At 34.8% G+C, this 22,761-nt stretch overlaps 2 protein-coding genes across 2 annotated transcripts in view; one reads left to right on the forward strand and one right to left on the reverse strand.

Annotated features, from left to right (window-relative positions):
* The window catches only part of LOC131928710 (uncharacterized), a 46,086-nt gene extending 37,027 nt beyond the window's left edge, over positions 1-9,059 (forward strand). The window contains exons 2-12 of the mRNA XM_059284796.1: positions 702-1,022; positions 1,261-1,485; positions 1,955-2,224; positions 2,860-3,078; positions 4,392-4,649; positions 5,436-5,611; positions 5,807-5,961; positions 6,305-6,439; positions 7,150-7,325; positions 7,856-8,002; positions 8,712-9,059. Coding sequence (XP_059140779.1) covers positions 759-1,022; positions 1,261-1,485; positions 1,955-2,224; positions 2,860-3,078; positions 4,392-4,649; positions 5,436-5,611; positions 5,807-5,961; positions 6,305-6,439; positions 7,150-7,325; positions 7,856-8,002; positions 8,712-9,059 — 2,373 coding nt within the window. The 5' untranslated portion in view covers positions 702-758. The remainder of the gene's footprint in view (positions 1-701; positions 1,023-1,260; positions 1,486-1,954; positions 2,225-2,859; positions 3,079-4,391; positions 4,650-5,435; positions 5,612-5,806; positions 5,962-6,304; positions 6,440-7,149; positions 7,326-7,855; positions 8,003-8,711) is intronic.
* An 8,844-nt stretch (positions 9,060-17,903) lies between these two features.
* Positions 17,904-20,510, reverse strand: LOC131928694 (uncharacterized). The gene is made up of 2 exons (XM_059284782.1): positions 20,418-20,510; positions 17,904-19,351 (listed from the first exon to the last, which is right to left on the reverse strand). Exon 2 carries the CDS (start codon positions 19,311-19,313, stop codon positions 18,093-18,095), a length of 1,221 nt encoding a protein of 406 aa, XP_059140765.1. The 5' UTR covers positions 19,314-19,351; positions 20,418-20,510; the 3' UTR covers positions 17,904-18,092.
* Between the last annotated feature and the right edge of the window lie 2,251 nt (positions 20,511-22,761).

Genomic DNA, 22,761 nt, shown 5'->3' on the forward strand with positions numbered 1-22,761 from the left:
TCTGGAAGAAACACTGATTTAAAATAACATAGGCTACCAATACCTATAAGAAAAACCAAATTATATACATTATTAGTCAACACAACACCATATTAAATGCACACACTTTAAGATACTTAAATGATTCAGCTATAAACTTGGCTGTTCAACTGTATTTATGTTGTTTTTTAAAGAAAATTGTATACATTTCATAACATACATCTTAATAAGTAGATCTATAGATTTAAATCAAATTTAAATGAAATAATTCATTTCTTTATAATATAAAGTTTATATTCTAACATTGGAAGGTGATGCCAGGAAACATCTGGCAAAAAGTGGATTATACTCAACTGGGAAATTATGAAGAAGGTTAACATAAACAAGCAGAGAGGCTACAAATTTCAGATGACTGACCCTTTTGTCCCCGAGCACTGATGGCTAAAATTATAATTAATTGCCTTATTAATAATAGTACATTATTATATACATATTATATTTGCTCATTAAAATCACAGCTGCAATGTCGTATTTCATAGTAAGGGTGGGTTCATTTTTATAGTTGTACATTTTAATTTATTTTATACAAAGAGGTACTTTGGTTTTGATAAAATGTATCTAGATCTACTTGTTTTCAGTTGTTCTTTAGTCACATAAAATAGGTTAGTTTCATTTTTTAAATATGTTCTTTTCAATTTGTTTATTTAATTAATTTTTTTTAGAGAACTACAAAAATCTAGACCTTGTGTAGGATGTGTGACTGATATCCCTGCTTGAAAATGAAATCATACACAGACATTTCGATAAATATCGACTTGGTTGCATCGGCCCTCAATCATTTACAGTTTCTAGAAGAATGTGACAAGCATACAGTTTTGAGAGATGAAAGGTTTTTGCGTCAAGCACTGTATAGGTACCAGTACTTTTGGTTACCTCTGGCAGCTAAACATAAGAAAAAGGTTTTGGAAGCGCCGCTAGATATAGCCTGGGTGTGGCACTGTCACATGCTGTCACCAGCCTCGTACTGTGCCGATTGTGTCAGAGTAAGTTTAACATAAACATCTTTCTTATTCATTCCTTTTTTTTTTTTAGCAAATTAGAAATTTAAAAAAAAACAAGATATTTTTTCTATTAAACATTTGCATTGATAGTGAACTATTTGTATGTCATTCTGCAGACTATAATTCAACTAATAAATAAATGATTTACATTTTATACTTTCTGGACTGACATATTTTTTAAAATTGAAATGTTTATTCCTTTTTCTTATATGATTCCTAGTTACTGGATGGTGTGATTGTTGATCACACTTTAGAAAGAAATAAAAGTACACGATCAAAGATGTTGCAAGAAACAAAGCGCCTTTGGGAGAAAGAATATCCTAATGACCCTTTTGAAATGGATTTGAACACTGGATTTCTGATACAGCAGTATAAAAATGGGCAGACAACTTTCTCTTACAACATTCTAGAAGCTGCTGGTCGGCAGAAAGAATTTGGTTATCAGGTACTGTATTCATTTTGTGCCATTTAAAAAAATTGATGGAGAATTTTTTAATCCTGTTTTTCTTTAAAAGAGTTTATTACAAAATCATTTCTGGCACAATTTATCATAAATGAAGTATCCTCAGATCTAATCTGTTCTTCTTGAAAAAAAACTTCAAAGCCGTTTTACTCAACAATTAATTCAATTACATTTCTGATCAGGTTCTTAAAAAAATGAAAAGTACTCTGTTGCTTCCCAAGTTGTGAAACCCACACTTTTATATTGTTTCAAACACTCAAACTCACTTTAAAAAAAAAAAAATTAATTAACGGATATTTTTATTTAAAAATTAGTCTATCTTTTGTAAGATGTGCTCTTTAATATAATATAAATATATATTTATTGTTCACTTACTGCATGAAATTTGGTTCCATGTTTAAAGAAGCATTGGCTAATTTAACAGTGTATAACATTACATTTTAAACTCCAGGTTAGTCTGCCCCACTACACAGATAAAAAGTTTCTGGAGAGTTCCCTTGTCAGGTACAAAAAATTTCTGTACCTGAAGACTCAGCGACCAAACATGTTCATAGTTCCCTGTTACGACATTGATCTAATGTGGCACACACATCAGCTCTACCCTAAGACTTACAAAGAGGACACGGAGAGGTTGTTCAATAAAATTTTTAACCATGATGACAGTGTCACAGATCGGAATGAGGGATCCAAGCTTTACAATTCTGACTTGGCTACAAGAGAAGTGAGTCTTTAGCTTACACTCACCACACCATGTTGATATTTATGTTTCATTTTCAGATTATTTAAGTTTTACAGAGCAATGATGTAATGTAATAATACATATAAAAGGTTAAGATGACTATCAATACTCTTCACTAGGACCCATCATAGCTGGGTGGGTTCAAGATTTGATCAAAGAATTAATGATTGATCAAGATTCATGATTTATATTAGTATTTTTAGTAATTATGTGCTTATCTGGTCTTGTAACTGATTTATTAAAGATTTAACAAATCACCATTTTTCATAATTTAATTTTATTAACATAAAACAGATTACATAGAAATAGCACTAGACTGCAGTAGCATAACCCTGTAAGAGTAATAACAGATAGAAATAATAAAAATACAGAAGCATTACCCTGTAGAAGTAATAACAAAGAATCAATTTTACTTTTTCCTTAATGACACTTTAAATAAGCATCAAGCATGCAGAGTTTTGATGATTTAAATTCTACTCGCTTCCAGAGTAATTTTTTTTAAACAGCTTTATTAAAGTAAGTAATATTTTATGTTCTACTTCTTCGAGGAACTTGGATCAAAGTTTGAACAGTGGATAAAATGTTAAATAATAATTGGTAAATTCATCCCATATCAGGCTTGGAAAGAAGTGTTTTCTGAGAACTTTGCCTTATTTGGAGCCATGTACAGGGGAGAGAACCCAGTAGGAAAGCTGCAAACAATCAAGCCAGAAGAAATCATGCTGATGAGAACCAGAATATCAAACCTAGCTTTTGAAAGAGTGGAGATGAAAGCATCTCCAGCCACCATAGGCAAGCCTCGCTTGAGTGTGTCCACTGCAGTCAATTCAAAGCAGGTACAATTTTCTCAAATCTTGGGTGTGTCCTATTTAGACCTAGTGATCTATTGGGCAGATGAATCAGAGTTCATGTTTCTTGACTTTGAAGTTTCTTGACTTTGGCTTTGAAGGGGGGGGGGGGGGGAATTTAGATAGGCAGATAGTGTGAAGTCACACTTTTGCATTTTAAATAAACCGTGAGTGATCTCCCCAAAACTTTCTCAAATATTCTTATATAAAATAACGGGGGATGGGAACTTGGGCTATAGACATGATTTTTAATCCATTTTAAATACTTTAAGTTTTAAAAATAGAATAAAATCTCGTAGACAAAAGAATTGCACACCAAGTAAACGCCAAATAAAAAAATGCATAATAGTGCGCAATATTATTAGTACTTTAAAAATTTACATTAGTTTTTTGAGAAATCGGAAGTAGCGAAATTTACTACTTCTGGGCAACGGAAATTACTCAAAATTTAACAGAAGGTAGAGAATTAGATATTTTACTTACATGTGAAATTTCATTTATCTGAAATAGTACTCCAGTTATAGGCTTTTGAAAAATTCAAAGTAGGAAAAGTACCACTTCCGGTTATCGGGAATCATTCAAAAGTTGATCAGGAACTACGATTTTGACAAAATACTTATATATGAAATTTCATCAACCTAGCTGTAAGGGTAGGCCCTACTCAAGTAATCGTGTTTACACACGGACAGACACACACACACACACACAGACAGACACACAGACACACAGACCTCAGTGAGGTGTAAAACGTTGAGATTTGTAAAAATCTCGATTTTTGTTTTTGCACGATTACAATACTTTCCTTATACTTCGTATATACGAGACAGTAAAAAAAGGTAATTTTAGAAACAGAATGTAAGCCATAATTTCACATTTTTGAAAACTGTTTTTGTAAATGTAATTGAAATTAATATACTAGCCAGACTCAGTCAACATTTTAGAAAGAAATTTGATGTTTTTTTTTGTTGGCTTTACATTTGTTAGCAGAAGTACTTGATTTTTATTTTAGCAATAATATTTAATACATTTCTTTAAAAAATTGGTAATACATGTTTTGTTTCCTTTCCTTTGATTTTTTTTTACATACATTTATAATGAAGGGAAAAGAGTTTCTCAGGCCTTTTAAATGCCCTAGACCACCTCTAGGCTGAATAATGACCTTTACTTTTAGAGCTCTAAATAGAAAAAAAAATTCATACTACTTCCCCCATCCATCAACTAAGCTTGTCATTTTTTAAAAGACTGTTTTTATGTTACTTCCAAAAGATGGCCTCATATGAATTATTATATTTTTTATACAGGAGAAGCTCATCTCAACCCTCAAAGGCCCCAAAAAAGTTTGGCAGAGCAAGTCACTTTTCCATGTGAACTTCAATACCCGCTCTGTAAACTGCTTGATGTTCAGCCTGCTAGATGTGGTTGGTTGGGGCTTCTTTGGCCCAGACTCAGAAGTAACTATCATGAGCACCACCTTTGACATGCTGCCAGTGCTTGAAGCCATCCCTTTTGGACAGAGGTCCACGCAGGAGCTTATCACCACCCAGCACCGGAACTTTAAGGTCAAGTTTTTACCATATTGTTTTTATTAACTTTTTTGTAGACAAACTGCAAAGTGGTCTCCAGTTCAACATATCCGCCTTTATTGGGATTTTATTGGACCAGAGCCTGTTTATGCATCGATTTATAAAATCCGCATAGAGGAACGGGGTCCAAGGAGGGTTTTTTGTGAGGAGGTAGGTTGGGTCAATGTCCTTGTTTTTATATTAACACTATTGTTACATTCTGTGACTATCACAAAACTTGTAACCTGTACACAAAAATGTCTACATTTAAACAGCAATGCTCCTGATAATAAAATTTTGGTGCCTTTATTTGTATATAATTAGTATCTTTGCATCAAATAAAAACAGAAATAGGAGTCATGAACATAAGGTGCCTCATGACTTTTTATAACACTGTGGACGATGTTAAAAAATTATATTTAAAAAAACTTTTTTTACATTAAAAGAATAAATATTTAATACCTTCACAAGTTTTCATTTGAAATGGGGGGGGGGGATTTTTTTAAAAAATCAAGCACTCACCTCTACTTATGTATAATTAAACTGATATTTTCTTTTTTTTAGTTGATTCCTATTCAGTGTTGTTTCTTCCAGACTTTTTTCTCCGGAGGGGGGGGGCACTTGAAATTTTGGGGGGGGGGGGGGGGGGGGGGGAGACACACACACACTGTTAAAAGTGTTAAAAGTATATATTTTGCCTGGAAGAGACTCTGTTCCTATTAGAAATACATTTTATTATACCTTTCTTTTTCTTTTTCTTTCTTTTAAAAAATAATTTAACAGATAGACTTTAAAGTCAACATTGGCCCAGTGAAGAAGGGACCCTTATTATTGTACCTGAAGGCAGGCCTGTATGAGAGAGCTGTCATACCAGAGCACTTAGAAAGTATGTGGGGTCCTATCCCTCTCCCACGTCTACCACCTGGGGCAGAAAACTGGTGTGAAGTGGCATCTCACAAGTAAGCAAAAACTGCATTCTCTCCCTGAAATAGTCATTATAATGAAAGGGGAGGTAATCAAATTTAGATAACTAAATACAGGGTACTTTTGAAAAATAAATGCTGTTGATATGTCTCTTTATGAATTTACCAACACTTTCTTTAATTAAAAGGTTTGCATCTATTTCATTTTAATTTGATTAAAATTTGTTTCAGGGTGACTAACCACAGAGGAGTGCCATTGTTCACATGTCGCCTGATCCACTCCCAGCCATTGCTTCAGTCAGCTGTACATGTATTTTACCAGGACAAAATGGTGGCTGTTGGTCATTTAGTGGGCACTGACCAGTTGCCGACCCCCATTCAAGCAAGTCAATTTATAATGTCTAAGAGTTATATTTTCATAGAAAGTTTAAGTGCTGCCTTAAATCAAATTAAATTTTAAACAAAAGCTTTTTAATATTGATTTTAAATCACTTTGAATACATATTAAAGTGTAATTTCTCTATTTTTTTCATGTAATTTAAAAAAAAAATTATTTAATTATTGGTAAACTAATGCAGTGGAGTTACAGCAACATTTTTGCTTTGAACATGGAAACACATAAACTGTAATTAGTTTTAATTTTTATTTCTAAAACTTACTAACCACTCACCTAAGAAAAGGTAATTTGAATCAATGCTGATGTGTGAATGCCTTATCTTAACCAGGTAGAAAAAAGAAAACAGTGTGTGACCTTGAACCCAAGAGCAGCTGACAGGGCAGTTCTTATCAAGAACCACTCAGGGGATTGGGCTGCAGTGGTTGGTAGATGGATAGGTCAAACTCGAGGGGTTGCTGGAGTAGACAGTAAGATTTTTTTTTTAATAATTAAGTTGTTTATAGTTTTTTAAAATGAAAAGTTTTATCAACCTGCTGCTTTGGTTAAGTTTGGTTTAACCTTTTGAACCCTTAGCTTCTGACTCGAAAATCCCCATACCCTTTGAGCAATAGACTCTCAGTAAAAAAAAAAGATTACAAGTATAACATCAAAGTTAATTTTGTTAATTTAATTAACCTTGTACATGAATTATTGCCAATATTACTACTTAGTATGCAGGTAGATCCCTCTTTCAGACACATGTAGGTGTAGACAAGCAGAAAGCCAATTATTGGAATTTTTAAATAGTCTCTTTTCATTGTACATTGCAAATGAAAAACAGAACAAAAAAATTAGTTTGTGGGAACAGCCATGACAGGAGCATACCACAAGTCAAACAGTTTTAGTTACGTGCTTTTTTAATTTAGCATTTTTATGTACGGACTGTTGATCTGGGTTAAGGTGTCCTAGAGCGATTTATCATTCTGTTAGGGTACAAAGATTTAAGACTGACAAAAATAGCGGTACCATGGGTTCAATAGGTTAAAAATTACTTTGACTTTAGAAAATTAAAATGGGAAGCTTTATTATTTTGCTGCTTTGATTAATTTTGGCTTGAAAAATTTATTGAAGCTTGTTGAAAAGTGAAAGGTTTTATCCACTCTTCAAAAGTAAATTTACAAAACTGTAAATTGTACAGGTACCCCAGGTAGGGCTGGCAGGAGAGGTGTGCATGGAAATGCTGGAACTCTGCATGTGAAGATCTGGAGAATGAAAGAACGAGATCTTCAAGAAGTCGTGCTCTCATATGACCGTTCCATTTACACGTTAAGTGTTGCTGGGGTTAGCATTGACCTCAAGGCAGGAGTTGTCATGGTAAGCTATTAATGGCATCAATCAGAACTAATTGTCTTAAGTAATTAATGGCATCAATCAGAGAAACTTTTCTTTGTAAGTAATTAATGACATCAATCAGACCAAGCTATTGTCAGTAATTAATGGCACCACCCAGAGCTAATTGTCATAAGTAATTAATGGCGTTAATCAGAGCAAATTTTCATGGAAAATAATGACATCAATCAGAACTAATTGTCTTAAGTAATTAATGGCATCAATCAGAGAAAATTTTCTTTGTAAGTAATTAATGGCATCAATCAGGAGCAAATTGTTATAATAAATAATTACTGGCAGTAATTATAGTGTATTGTCACGGTAAGTAATTATTGGCATAAATCATGTGCAAATGGTTATTGTAGGTAATCACTGCCATCAAAAAATTTAAAATATACACAACTGTCACTGCCATGACAAAAGCCTGTATAAGAGTATACAATTGTAACATGACTAAAGATTGTGAGTTAATGAAGTTCTAAATTTGTAACTGCTCTGATGAAATTTTGCACCAGGTGGATGAGCACTGTGATGATGTGGCTGAGGCTCTAGCCCTGGCCTTCAGCATATCCTTGCTGCATGTGCTGTGCCAGCCCCGCCCTAAGGACTGGAAGCCTGGAAAGACTATAGAGTCCTGTGCTGAAACTCGTGGAACAAAAAAGGTAAGCATAACTAGGCTACTCACATTTTTGTTGTATGTTTTTTTTACACATTAATTTTTTAAATTGAACAAGTTAAAAGATTTAAAATCACAACAAAAATAGCTCGTTGTGGCCATGGAAAATCTATTTTAAAAAAACAAAAAACAACCCTAGTTTTATAAATTAATAATAAAATTAGGTTGTTTTGATTGAAGACAAAGCTTAAAACATTGTCTAAATTTTAAAAAAAATTTATCATGAGATCTAACAATATATAAAGATGAAAATATCAACAAAAGTGGTATGTGTTAACTTTCAGATGTAGATAAAAGTTATTTTTTGTTAGCCAGACTGCCTAGTGATATAATAACATTCAGAGGTTTTTAAAATGTTAGTATCTGATGTATTAAATACAAATTATTGAAGAGATGAATATATGTATCATCCCCATATTTGGAACTTGTCAATAGTCAAGGTTAACACTGAGGCACTCTACCACCTACCACACTGTCTCTTAAAGTACATGAGTATTGTGAACATTTAAATTACTACCTGAATGCTTGCTTACACCACATTTACACTTGCAACTTGTATACATGTCTAGAAATAACATTTTTCCCACAGAACATGTAAACTTACTTGCTGCGACTTATTTTTCTAGACATGAATAGTTTACACGTCAAAAGTGTAAATGCAGTGTTAAAGTTACTAGTTTTTATCTGTTTCCTAGGTCACCTATGTTCCTTCTGAGGACCTGGCCTTTATCATGGCTGCAGGCTTCCTGATGGCCATCCAAGCAATCATTTTGTGGCACAAACCTACGGGGTACACGCATGCGCTGGCTGTGGTGGAGGGGATGTTGTGGCTAGTGATTTTAGTGGTGTTGACTGCGGTAGTGTCGGGGGTGGTGAGTGTGGGGGTTGTGGTGGATGTGGTGGCTGTGGTGGAGGTGGTGATGGAGGAGGATATTATGGTGGTGGATGTGGAGGTGGGAGTTGAGGAGGAGGATGTGGTGGTGGGTGTGGTGGAGGGTGTGGAAGCTAAAACACACATAACACACAGCTCTCCTGCTAGCTAAATTAAGAATAGAGCCACTACTGTTTTTTTTAAAAGTAATACAGATTAAAAAGCTTACATAAAAGGATTATCATGTTTTCAATGAACAACATATATTTTAAAAGATCTGAATTTTATTTTCTCCTAATAAATATACAAGTGTTTTATTTTTAAGTGTTAGTTTAAGTTGTTCTGAAAATATATTTTGTAAAAGTTTTGTTGTATGCGATGTTTTTTTTTAAAATTATCACTCTGTAAAATATGTTTTGGTGATTTTTCAATAATTTAAGTTAAAAGCTTTCACAATTGTTTAAGATTCGTGAATTTGTGATACGCCTTTCTTTATGAACCACTTGCTTAAATACAAACTCATAAAAATATAAAATATATTTAACATATCAATGTTGAAAAAAAATATTTTAAGATTGCAGAATCCAGGAACATTTATATAGCTTGGGTTCTGTACCAGTTCCAACTTTGTTTATATTTATATATTTTTAAAACAGATATTTATCAGAATATTAGAGGATACAACTGCCAAAACTATTTTTATACTACACCATCCATACTTTGTGATTGCTAAAAGTGTTCCAACTTTGTAACATTTGAAATACTCTTTTAGTGCAACAATTTTTATTTATACGGTAACTGTAAGTCACACAGTCAAAACACATGGAGTGTGAAACTGTGCTTTACTCAAACACTAATGTATTAGTGTAAAGCATGAACCAAGTCTTTTACCAGTTTGGTTATCTTGTTGTTGTGTTATTTAAACAATAAGTGAAAGTACTATGCTATTTACTATAATATGAAGTTTCAATTGTGATGATTGTTGTTAAATATAGTTATATCACACTTATAATGATGTATCTCCCATATTTAGAGGGTATAGTTTATACTGTGCTGTTCAATTTATATATTTCAATTTCGCTTGCTTGTTTAATTTAAAATCCTATGCAGAGGTTGTTTAGAAGAAGAAAAATATTATTTACTTAATTATATATTTTTATCAGCATAGAAAAATAGCCTGGTAATTTGTATTAGTTTTGTTTTTACTGTGGATTTAAATTTGTTACCTGTTTGAAGGTTGATGCTTGTCATTAACCTACCCCATTGGGTCATTGCAATATTTTTATAATTAAAAAATGTTTCCCTGCTCTGTATTTGTGCATGTAAATGTTTCTTTCCTTCTCTGCTAATTAAAATAATATCCACATCGCCTTGAAAACAACGCACAATTTAATTTGAGTAATCCACTCTCTGCTCTTTTTTTTTTTTTGGACAAAAAGCTCCCTGCTGAAGTAATGGTGGGAAAAAGCTCTTTGCAATTGTACTTAAAATAACAAGTTTACTTATTCAAAATAAAATGTAACTTGTGTTTTTTTTTATATATCTATTTTGTCAGCCAGTAAAACATTGTGATATTTTAATTTTTTGCTCATATCTCAATTTTTGTTGTGCATTTACTGTAATATGGTTTGTTTGTTTTTTAAAATATTCTTCTGTTTTATGCATTTATTACAGATATTATAAACACATAATATTAATTGTTCAATTAAGTAACATTTACATACATTTGCAATAGTAACAAATGCTGGAGATTTTTTACTCTGTTTATAAAATTTTATTTGTTTCAATACTTAAATATATATTAACAGTAATCTCACTGACTAAATTGTTTATCAACTGAAATCTGCTACAAATAATGTTCAGAATTTTTTCCGAAATTGGAAAAGTCACTTTACTTCACTTAGTCCTCTTTGCTCCTTATGGAGCATAGGGCCTCCACCATTTCCTTCCATTTCTTCCTATCCTCGGCTATTAATTTTGACATCTCCCAAGACATCCCTATTGGCTTCAGTTCTTCAAGAAGACTCCGCCTTCAGGTCTGTCTTGGGCGCCCTCTCTACCGCTTTCCCTGGGGGTTCCACTCAAGCGCTTGGCGTGTAACATTTGTGTGAGCCTTTCGCAGTGTGTGACCCACCCAGCGCCACTTGCTCCTTCTTATTTGCACACCTATAGGCTCCTGCCTAGCATTCCTCCATAGTTCCAAGTTCGGCACTTTGTCCTGCCATCTCAGTTTCAGTATCTGTCTAAGGCATCTATTCATGAAGGTCTGTATCTTTGCTGTGCTTGCCTTGGAGACTCTCCATGTCTCTGCTCCATACAGCAGAACTGCCTTGACATTAGAGTTAAATATCCTAATTTTTGTGGTAATGGAGATGGCCGAACTTTTCCATATGGGTCGCAGGACTGTGAAAGCGCAGCGGGCTTTATTAACTCTAGCGCGTATGTCCTCCTCTGTGCCTCCCGTTTTGCTGATCTTGCTGCCAAGGTAGACAAACTCTTGCACATCATTTACCTGTCTTCCGTCTATTGACACTGGAGCCTCCTGCTTATTGTTAATTCTCATCATTTCCGTCTTTTCTTTGTTGATCTTCAGACCTACGCGCTGCGAGATGGCTCCTAATGCATCAACTTTTTCTTGCATGTCCTGTAGCCTGTGCGAGAGTAAGGCAAGATCATCTGCAAACTCCAGATCCTCTAGTTTCCCCGTGAGTGTCCACTGAATACCTTTTCCAGAACTGGCATAGGCTGTGCGTGTCACCCAGTCGAGAACTACCAAGAAGAGGAGGGGCGACAGCAGACATCCTTGTCTCACACCTGTGTTGACCTGGAACTCTTTAGACAGTTTCCCTGCATGGCTAACTTGGCATGAAAATCCATTGTAAAGTTGCTGGATTATTTCCACTAACTTAGCAGGTACACCATAGTGTCTCAACAGATTCCATATTGTTTGCCTATCCACACTATCAAAGGCCTTCTCAAAGTCTTTGGTTTCTGTAACTGTCTTTTGTTTTATGTGGACGAGTAGTTAGCCCATCGCACAACCCCCAACCTGGAGGACCAGGGCACAACGTTTGGTCTGGCCCCTACCCGCGCAGATCTGTCCGACTTGGTTAGACCTGCCAGGAGCACTAGGCTCCTGCCGGCATAGCTCTGGGGGTCCCTGGGGCACACAAGTGAGTATTATATATTTATTTTGTTTTGTATAGAATATATAACTTTCATATCTTGTATTTTTAAAGGTCACACATCTTTTTCCATCAATATTGTGGGGAAGTATTATTTTTATTTCTAATTGGCTAATTTATTTCCTACTACTAATACACACTGTTGTTTGTATGCTTTTGACTATTTATTCATTCTTCTCTTCATATAATTATCCAAATTTCTAGATAATCATAACTGCAGTACATCTAGCATAAAAACATATTTATGGAAAACATTTAAATAGCCAAATGAATGTATCATTTTCATGTATATTTAAAAAAAGATTATATTCACTACAGACAGATAGACAGAAATCCAACCAATAACTTTGTTGTCTGGTATACTTAAAAAATCCAATATATTTCTTAAGTCGGCTTTATATGGTGATGAATTCATTATTTTCTATGCTTAAACATTTTGACAAATTTCATTAATTTTATACCTAAAAAAGAAAATATTATTTTAGGCCACAGAGATCTTAAGAAGCTAAAGAGAAAATTTTGAAAGAAAGTGGGAAGAAATGGTTGTGCAATAATAGTATTTTTTACCTGTCTCAAAGTTGACAAGTCTTCTAATAAGTATATTTTGAAAAAAAAATATTTTTATGGCCTTCTTAAATGTCTTGTTGAGAATTATTTCATCTGAGCAAATTTATCAAGCTTGTTGTATCCATAATCAGTTTTTAAATATTTTAGTCATTTGCTGATTATTATTTAATAAAGTCTTTTAAATTATGTATTAATCTTTTCATTAAGTATATCAAGTAAGAAACAACACAAGTTTTTATTAAAGATCTGGGACAATTTTTAAAAAATTATTTTACTTAAACCTTGAACTTTGTTTAAATTACTAATACGTTTCAAATAACATTTGTTTATTTTAAATAGTTAATTCATAAACATTATTGTAGGTAATCCAAACTGAAATTAACTATTGATTGCAGACTTCTGGAGCGAGTATGGCATAAAATATCTTTTAATTGTAAGCTCTATGCCACAAATTTTATAAAAATATCTCAATAAATAAAAAAAGTTATGCGATTTTTAAAAAAGCAAAATTTGGTAAAAAACTGATTTTTAAAAAATGCCATTTTTGAGAACCCATATTTTCTAAACTAAATAACATATAAGTGTAGAAATTGGTAAAGTTACTGTAAAGTTTGCAATATATATGACCAATTTTTTTCAGTCATCTAAAATGAGTCTTTCTAAGGTAAAAAAAATAATTGAAAATGACACAAATGCGTTTTGGTCACTTTTATTTTCATACAATTTTTTTTTCTTTTTTTTGCTTTAGACATTGAATAACTCTAAAACTATTGTGTTGGTAATATTAACAGGAAGAATGTGTTCATTATTTTCAAAAATCACATGAGTTAAAATATTATTTCTAAAAATGCCACAGTTATCTAGTGCAGGAGCAACAGAATAAAACTTTAATGGAGAAATGTAATGTAATCTAATGAAGACGTGATGTCTACAAGTGATGCAGCAGTTGATGCTACATTCAAACCTATCGGGTTGATAACTGCTTTGGGGGAACAGTTTTTAAAACGACAACTCCACATCTTTGTAAGTCTTGTTTCCCTCAACCTTGATCTTGTAGAGCATCAAGAGTAAGCGATACATTTTGGGAACTGTGGGGGGGGGGGGGGGGGGTCTTGGCCTTGTTCCCTTCCCTTGTAAGGAAAGTTCTTGATAGGCCACCATAAATGTCTCCAGCTATGGAATAAATAATTTATTTAGTGATTAATAAAATATAATTAAATTTACAACTAGCCTATTGTGTAGGCCTACTATATGTCATATGACTGTAACGGGAAACATGAAAAAGCCTGAAAACACCTTTTTGTTAAGAGTAATTTATGCTCGATAGTATATTTTTAATAGTAATGGAGGCGAGCGAGTTGACGAGATTCCTTCCATAATATTGTTGACATGGAATAAAAACGTGCTTTTTAGATTTAGACCATAAAAAAAAATAAAAAATAAAAACTTAAGCCTAAAATTAATTTAGAAATTTTATATTTTTAGAATAAATGCTATAAAAGTTGCAAATCCAGAGAACTTGAAAATAATTTGTTGAGTTTAAGGCTACATTTCTATTTATTTTCATCAAGCCTAAGTTATAACCGGATGTTTCACTTTCGTAAGACAAATATTGATTGGCTGTACAGTAACTTAGTGATCGATAACTATTTGTTTACAAAACTTTGCAGATCAAGTTTTTAAATAACAATGCAAATTAAAAACCCCATGACCTAGTTTTCTATTTTTAGCTTACAATGTGTACAATAAAATCAATGGCGGCCTATCCAATAGCAGGATGCCATTGTTTATGTCGCCATTACACGTGAAAACCAAATTGTTTTTGCTTTTTTTTAAATTTTTATTTAGTTGCCGAAAATATTATAAACATCAAATACATCCAATCTTTAGTAAAACCCAAAAAAAACCAGACAGACAGGATTTTATAACCATATTAATTGTAACTACGCTGTGCATGATTTTTAAATGAATTTATACACCTCTCAAATACCTTTGAGACTTTTCTCGCTGGTGTCCATTCTACTGAATGAAATATTCGTTGCTTGTGCCACACTGGTTGAGATATCCAATGATGAAGGTGCCATACTGTGGTTCTCAACATCCTATAGGACAACTTAAGTGTCCTTCATTGGTGCTATATGCAAATAAAATAAATAATGAGAAATACTACTAGTACTACTTACACTTACAACTAATATAACATTTAAAAGTAAGTCACAACATGAAGAATCTTAATAAATTGCACCACCATCTAAAAATTGATCTGGTACATTTTATTACGGAGACTGGCGCAGACCATTTCACATTATTCAGCAGGGGAATCAGAATCAGAGTGCACAACAGAAAATAAAAAAAATAATCACATTAGTCCTTTAAATTTAGTGTCTTTTGTTTTAAATAAATTGATAAAAATGTATAGTTATTATAATTATACATTTTTTTCTATGTTTCATTAATATTTTATAAGTATTTAACCTTCGTTCCCTGAAAATAATTGAGTTCGTCCACATAGTAACCAGGATTGTCTGGTGGCCATTTTGAATTTGTCGATTCATAATTTTGACGCGATAGTCCAGATAAACTTTAGTAATACGACACCATCATTAATCCCATTCGATAGATTTTAAAGAATTAGTAAACACTAGCATCTTATAAGTGCATCCATATTTTAAGTCCCTAGAATGTCCTGAATTAAATAGCTTCACGTCTAAACACACCCTGTGTACAAGCGTAGTTCACACGCTAAAAACCGTAGACTAGTAGCGTTCAAATTTACATTAATAACGTGTACTAATTAAACCAAACTGACATTCAAACTTAAAATTCATTTATTAAAATGGAAATGAAACTTTAAAAATGATACTTACAACTTGTTTCAAGGCTCTAGCAAGGGTAAAATCCGTTTAGCATCATCGGTCGTCAACCTTTAAAACCGTTGGGCGAGCTACTCACTCAGGGCTGAAAATTGACTCGAGGGTTATATGTTTATTGAGGGCACGTCGTCGCGACCGTAAATCAGAAATACTTGAATTTACAACACAAAGTAGTTATAAAAGTGAACTTTACATCGGTGTAAAAATTGAAACAGAATTAGTTTGTTTTCGTGTATATATCGTCATTTAAAGTTTAAAAACTGATTTTTTAAAATGAAATAAGCAAGTTATTTTTTCAATTTATACATCAAACGATAGACTACAATTCGCTCTTTAAAATGACATTAAGATTATGCTTCTACAATGCTTCGTCGCGAAGCCGCAACCAAATGAAACAGTGTGGGGTCGATCGGTACATGCAAAACGGTGAAATTTGTTGACGTAACTGATACTTTTCAAACAAATATAAAACACATTCAAACATGTGCTACAAATATAAAAATACCAGATTACGACGGATAAAGACTTAAACTTTATTGACATATAATTTTTATTCTTATAGGACAACTAGTAGTGAAAATTTTTTTTGAAAACCGCAAAAACTGACCATAAAACGCACTTTTTCGCCAGTTTGGACTACCTAATTATTGTGATTTATCTAAAAAAAATGTGGTTGTATTTTTTGTATTTTTTATATTTTTATTAGATGTAGACCACTTGTTGTTGTCTCTTCAGTGATATCTTTGTATCAGTAATAAAAATATATACTCTTATTTCTTGAGTTCTTTCGTTTAATGAAATCAGATTCATATAGAAAGTGTTTTGGGTCGTGAGTCAGCCCAGGTTGGATATGTGTACCTAGTATGGGTTGGAGCGAGTCTAAACAGTGTTGGGTTTGATAAGGTCTTGTATGAAAAGCAGCTTTAGTTGGGATGTTGTTGTTTTTTTTTTGTGGCAATGTTTATTTTCATTTTCTTACATTAAGTGTAAGTTCACATAACAAATACTAAAACATATATTTACGCATGATGTCCTTGGGTACAATTTAAATTGTAAACGTAACCTAAACGCACTTTATTTCATGCTTGATATTCTGTTACTGATCTAGCTTCCTTCTGCTGCAGGCCACTATCTTTAAGATAAATGTTACTTACGAACTCCCCATTGGCCAATCTCAAATAAAAAAACAAATTTTCAACACAATTTTTTGTCACGCCTGATGCAAATAAAAATGACACCCAATGTTTTGAATGACAATTTTGATGTTCTTCCCAATCCTAACAATCACGCCACAGCGTGGGAAAACTATATTTAGCCTATAGGGGCGGGGGTCTCGTCAAAGATTTAAACATCTAATCGAAGATATTACAGGGTTTAAAACATGCTTTGTGTCTTTTTAATTGAAATTATATTTTTTAAATAATGCAAACTAGGTTTAGTTATTATTTACTTTTTCACCAACATCAGTTTTGGTTATTTTACTTATTTGCTTATCATTTTTTTTATATTTAGGCTACATCTTTTAAATTGTGTATTAATTTGTTGATCAAGTACACAACAATACATGTTTTTGTAAAGGTCTGGGGCAATATTTATTCAAACCTTGTTTAAACTTTGTTTAAAAAGTCTACGAGTAGGTTTTTAACGTTTTTGTTACAATTCGATACCATTTAGGTTATATCAAGCGTAATAAAAACCAACACATGAGTCAGGATGATTGAATTAAATATCTTTCAGTAGGATTTAATTTATCAAAACAATGGGTTTTCACAAAAGCAACAAAAACTTTGTATTTTTTTTTCCCACCAATAGAAAAGTGTTAAAAGCAACGTAAACTAAAATACAATTCACACTCGTTCATACACGGATTCAGTTCTGGGGAGGGGGGGGGGACGGAATGCTAGATATAGACATTACATATTGTGGTAAGCACTAAGCTTAAATGTCCCTGTCAAGATTTGCACTTATACAAATACACAATAAGAAACATTAATAATAGAACATTTTATAAAAAAAAAAACATTTAAATTAGGCCTTCGTGGTATTCCATAAAAAACGTCAAGTTATTGGATGATGTGTACCTTCTTTCCCCCTATTGCGAATTTTTCTCGATTCACTATACGTTTATCGAAAATGTTAATTGGGCTGATTTAAATTATATATATATATATATATATATATATATATATATATATATATATATATATATATATATATATATATATATATATATATATATATATATATATTGAACAGGCATCTTTTCGGCTGAGCCCCCCGAAAAAAGTCTACCCCCCCCCCCCCGAACGAAATGGAATTTATATAGAACATATATACATTTAACAGTGTCCGCCCCCATGAAAAAAGTCCCCCCCCCCCCCGGAGAATAAAAGTCTGGAAGAAACACTGATCGTCACAGATGTCCGAACTCCCACTCCTGCTATGAAAGTGACGTCATTTAAGGACGACCACTATGTTGTAAACGATTAAACTTTTCATGCTAAATTTAACTTTTGATGCCAGATCCGCCAACGCTCCCATCCCCATCAAGATGAGACCCCATAGAAGAGAAATGTCGGTTTAACAAAAACATACACCGGCCACCAACTCTGACATACACATGAATGGCTTTTTGTCTTTACACGCGTGGTCGTTCCATTTAAAAGTATTACTCCGCCAGTTGAAGAGCTCTAGGCAGTCTTCCTTTGTGCTGCCACTAGTGTTACTCGGCTCGTCGTCTTCCCACTGCGAGGGTGAAAATAGTTCTATTTTTTTATTCGAGTGTTCCCACCTCCAGACGCCCTCTTCCTCCAGATCGTTACCACCAAGCCAGACACCCGATGGCAGATCGGAAACAGTGAGTATTTTCGTTAATAAATTATTCGTGATGTTGTCGTAAATTTCCGCGAAGTGTACCCCGTTGCCCATATTTGAACAGTACACCCTAGCACCAGGCCACGACAGCTTTTGTCTGTATAGACAGTAACAATACGAGCCGTTTACTATCCTTAGATCGGAAGCAGACTGGTTCCTTCCACATGCGACTGTAATTCCGTGCATCAACGTACGCTGAGAATCGTTCAACATAGCCGACAACTCAGTGGTTTGTTTACTAATCTGCGTGTCTACGTTGGTTCGAAAACCTCGTCCAACGCTGACCATCCCGCCAAAAATAGCGCCAGTGAAACATGCGATTCCCAACACGATGAGACTCAGGTAGAGAAGGAATCTTTTAACACTGTGCCGGCGTTGTGTTTTTCTGTTGCATGTAAACCCCTGGTATGCTGTGGGGGAGTTGACGCGCTCCGGCAAGACGTCGTAATGGTCATCGTCGTTGGCGAATTTTTTATAAGTCTCAGCGTCAATTACGTCCTGTATTCTTGCGGCTGGTTTTTCTGAGCGTGGGGGCGCTCTTACTTCAGGGTTGGTAGTTCTTATTTTAGCGTTGTTTACGTGTAGATTATCTGGCGCTGTCGTGTGTTCAGGCGAATTGTAGTAGATATGTGTATTGGTTCCAGGAGTAACACTGTCCAAGACATGCTGACCTCCGTCTGGCGGAAGTTGTCTGGACTTTGTATTATTTAAACCCAACGGCTTTGCCATGGCAACCATTGACACTTCACTCTTATTAAATCCATTAGAGTTGTCTGTTACGGATTTTTGATGATCTTTTTGGTCGTGTACGTTCTCTTCTTTCATGTTTTGTCCCTCTTCAGCAGCTGCTATTGGTACCATTTCAATGTTGGACATTGCGTAATAACTCAGCTTGTCTTGGACGTCAAGATGAGATGATCTACTCATTGTTAGTTGTATACCCGGATTAGCCTTGGGAAAAACTACTGCGAAAAATAAAAGAAATAATACTGGTTGTTATTGTGATGTTTTTATTAAGTAGAGATATAAATTGTATATCATTTGGCTAAGTTCGGACTTTACTCGCAATGGGGAAGAAATCTTCTTCCATTTGATGCTTGTTGCCCAGGCTGTTCGTTATAAAACATAGTTAACATTTACTGAATAGTGTACGCCTACAGACTCTATAAAGGGTCCAGACAAACCGAAGTGTTAGTTCATTGGATAGCTCGCTATTGTGTTCACTGGCGTAGCTACCCATTCCTGCGCCCAGTGCGAACTATCTATTCTGCGCCCCCATTTGTATATATACATACATATATATATATATATATATATATATATATATATATATATATATATATATATATATATATATATATATATATATATATATATAATAGAAGTGGTCCTGTCTGCTAATCACACCTGTTTTAGATCGGGTATTTCTAGACCAATATCAGAGGAATTGCTCTTGGTAAAAATAAAATTCAATCCCTTGATCGAAACCTGAGCTTGACTAAACGCGGCCTTATGTGAACTCAATATTTTTAAATAGCTTGAATTAGATCGACCACTTATAGACAAAATTAAAATTTGGTGATGGTAAGGAGATAGCTCTGGTACCGTAGCACCTGGAAAATACCAGATTCTCATAAATGTCTTATTAAGGGGTTGAAAATGGATATGCTTGACGCTCTATTTACGTATTGAAGGGATGTAACCGTCAGAGCTGGGTGGACCCAGGGACTTAGTTCGGACTACACACCGGCCTCTAAGGTCCGCGCCCGGGGGCCGTCCCGACCACCCTCCTCTAGCTACTCCTTCTCTAGCTACTCCCCTGGTTGAGTTGTATAGTCTGTGTATGTTTGCACTTCAGTGTAAGCTAATTTTTATTCTCCATATCTTGTTACTAAAGTGTACGAGGTAAAACAGTATTTTAAACTAATTTCAAAAATGTATTTTGAAACACAATTTTTTTTTCAAAAATAATTTGAGAGAATAACAACATGAAAGAAAGCACAAAAAGACGTTTGTATAAAATGCACTTACTTTCAGAGATGATCTTCAAAAAGAAAATAAATTCAGGGACAAGCTGATATAGTCGAGTTTTAACCGACTTCCTGTCAAAACGGAGCTGGTGCGTTGCGCTCTTAATGGGCTGTAAGTACCGTGGAGTGTGTTGTTGTTTGTAGTTGAACATCAAGGATGCGATTTGCATTGGTTGCCTCTGAAGACTTAGCCCAACCTCTCGTTATGGTTAGCTGTATCACCGTGGCATGCAGCTAAACCTAATCCAAACCATAGCTCAAACCCGGGGTACGTTTAAAACAACTAGATCATAACCCATTGAATCCGTTTACTTTATGTACGTGTCTACTAATGTTTGTTTACCTGCTGCATATGATGGTTACATGGCCAGCGGAGAACGTCTCGGTGCTGGTTGTAACTATAGACAATTAGAAACGGAGTTTCTTTCAGGCATCCCCCCACCCCTTAAACGAAATATATTTTTTTTTAAATAGAAAATATAAACTTTAACCAGTGTCCCGTCTTCCCCCCCTCCCCACACACAAAAATTAAGTGCGCCCTCCCTCCCGCACCCCAAAAATAATATATATATATATATATATATATATATATATATATATATATATATATATATATATATATCCCCTCCTTCCTCGACAGTTTCAAGTGCCCCCCCCCCCCCGTCTAGAACCACGGATTAGAGAGTAGAAGGTCAACTTGTACAGTCTTATTTACTTCTTCCCAAGTAGGTCAAGTACCTACTAAACACCGAGGGCGTAGATACGACATTAGCATTCAGGATTTCATTTCATTTAATAAAAACAGAGCTGTCCAATCAGGGCTCATCTATTGACGTCACGCATATCATCAGCTGACGTCACGCGGTGAGACGCCATCTTGTAGGATACGTTGACTCCGGAACTCCAGAATACATACGTGATTATATTTATTTAACAGTGGCGTAGGCAGGGGGGGTTAGGGGGGGTCATAACCCCCCTCCCATTGACCCCTCGGTATATATATATAAAGTATGAAGGGGGGTGCAAATCGAAAGTTTGAGGGGGGGTGCAAATCGAAAGTTTGAGGGGAGGGTGCAAATCGAAAGTTTGAGGGGGGGGGGAGTGCAAATCGAAAGTTTGAGTGGGGGGGTGCAAATCGAAAGTTTGAGGGGGGGGGGGGTGCAAATCGAAAGTTTGAGGGGGGTGCAAATCGAAAGTTTGTCCCCGGGTAAAAATTGGACCCCCCCCCCCCTTGAGACGATCCTGGCTACGCCACTGTTATTTAATGATCTGATGCTGAAAAGCTCACATCTCTCAACGTAAGGTTGAATTAATGATGAAGGTTTTACATATCGGCCCCTATCTTAGTTGGTTGTAGATAAAACCAAAAACTGTAGCTGCTGAAAACTACTTCTAGAGATGAAGCTATTTCAACAAAATGTAAAAGAAATAGCTTCTGTTTTAACCAGTAGGCAAATTGTCTTTTATATTCGTACGGTATATCATATTGTAACTTATGTGTATGTTTAACGTTGGTATGTTTAAATAGGCTACAGGACATTATCCCCTCCTCTAACCATCCTTAACCCTAACCTTAACCCTAACCTTAACCCTAACCCTAACCCTAACCCTAACCCTAACCCTAACCCTAACCCTAACCCTAACCCTAACCCTAACCCTAACCCTAACCCTAACCCTAACCTTAACCATAACCATAACCATAACCATAACCATAACCATAACCATAACCATAACCATAACCATAACCATAACCATAACCATAACCATAACCATAACCATAACCATAACCATAACCATAACCATAACCATAACCATAACCATAACCATAACCATAACCATAACCCTAACCCTAACCCTAACCCTAACCCTAACCTTAACCGTTACCCTAACCCTAACCCTAACCCTAACCATAACCCTAAACCTAACACTAACCCTAACCCTAACCCTAACCCTAACCCTAACCCTAACCCTAACCCTAACCCTAACCCTAACCCTAACCCTAACCCTAACCCTAACCCTAACCCTAACCCTAGCCCTAACCCTAACCCTAACCCTAACCCTAACCCTAACCCTAGACCTAGACCTAGACCTAGACCTAGACCTAGACCTAGACCTAGCCCAGACTAAAACCCTAGCTATGACCGAGGGGTAATGTCCTACCTGCGGGGGGGGGGGGGGGGAATAGACAGGGGGGTAATTACGGGGGGGGGGTTATTGTCGATTCGTAACGTCCTGTTCCTGTTTAAATAAACAATATTATCGACAACATCATTGTAGGATTAATGTAAATGAACAAATTACATGATTTTTCACGTTGCTGTGGAATGTAGTGTGCTGTATCTAGC

This window comes from Physella acuta, unplaced genomic scaffold (genome assembly GCF_028476545.2).
Source record: "Physella acuta isolate Inbredline_101_S28 unplaced genomic scaffold, ASM2847654v3 ptg001534l, whole genome shotgun sequence".
Classification (NCBI taxonomy): domain Eukaryota; kingdom Metazoa; phylum Mollusca; class Gastropoda; family Physidae; genus Physella; species Physella acuta.

Bases quoted from the DNA above. Each gene is read 5' to 3' on its own strand.
- LOC131928694 (XM_059284782.1), bottom strand. From the start codon at position 19,313: ATGAGTAGATCATCTCATCTTGACGTCCAAGACAAGCTGAGTTATTAC.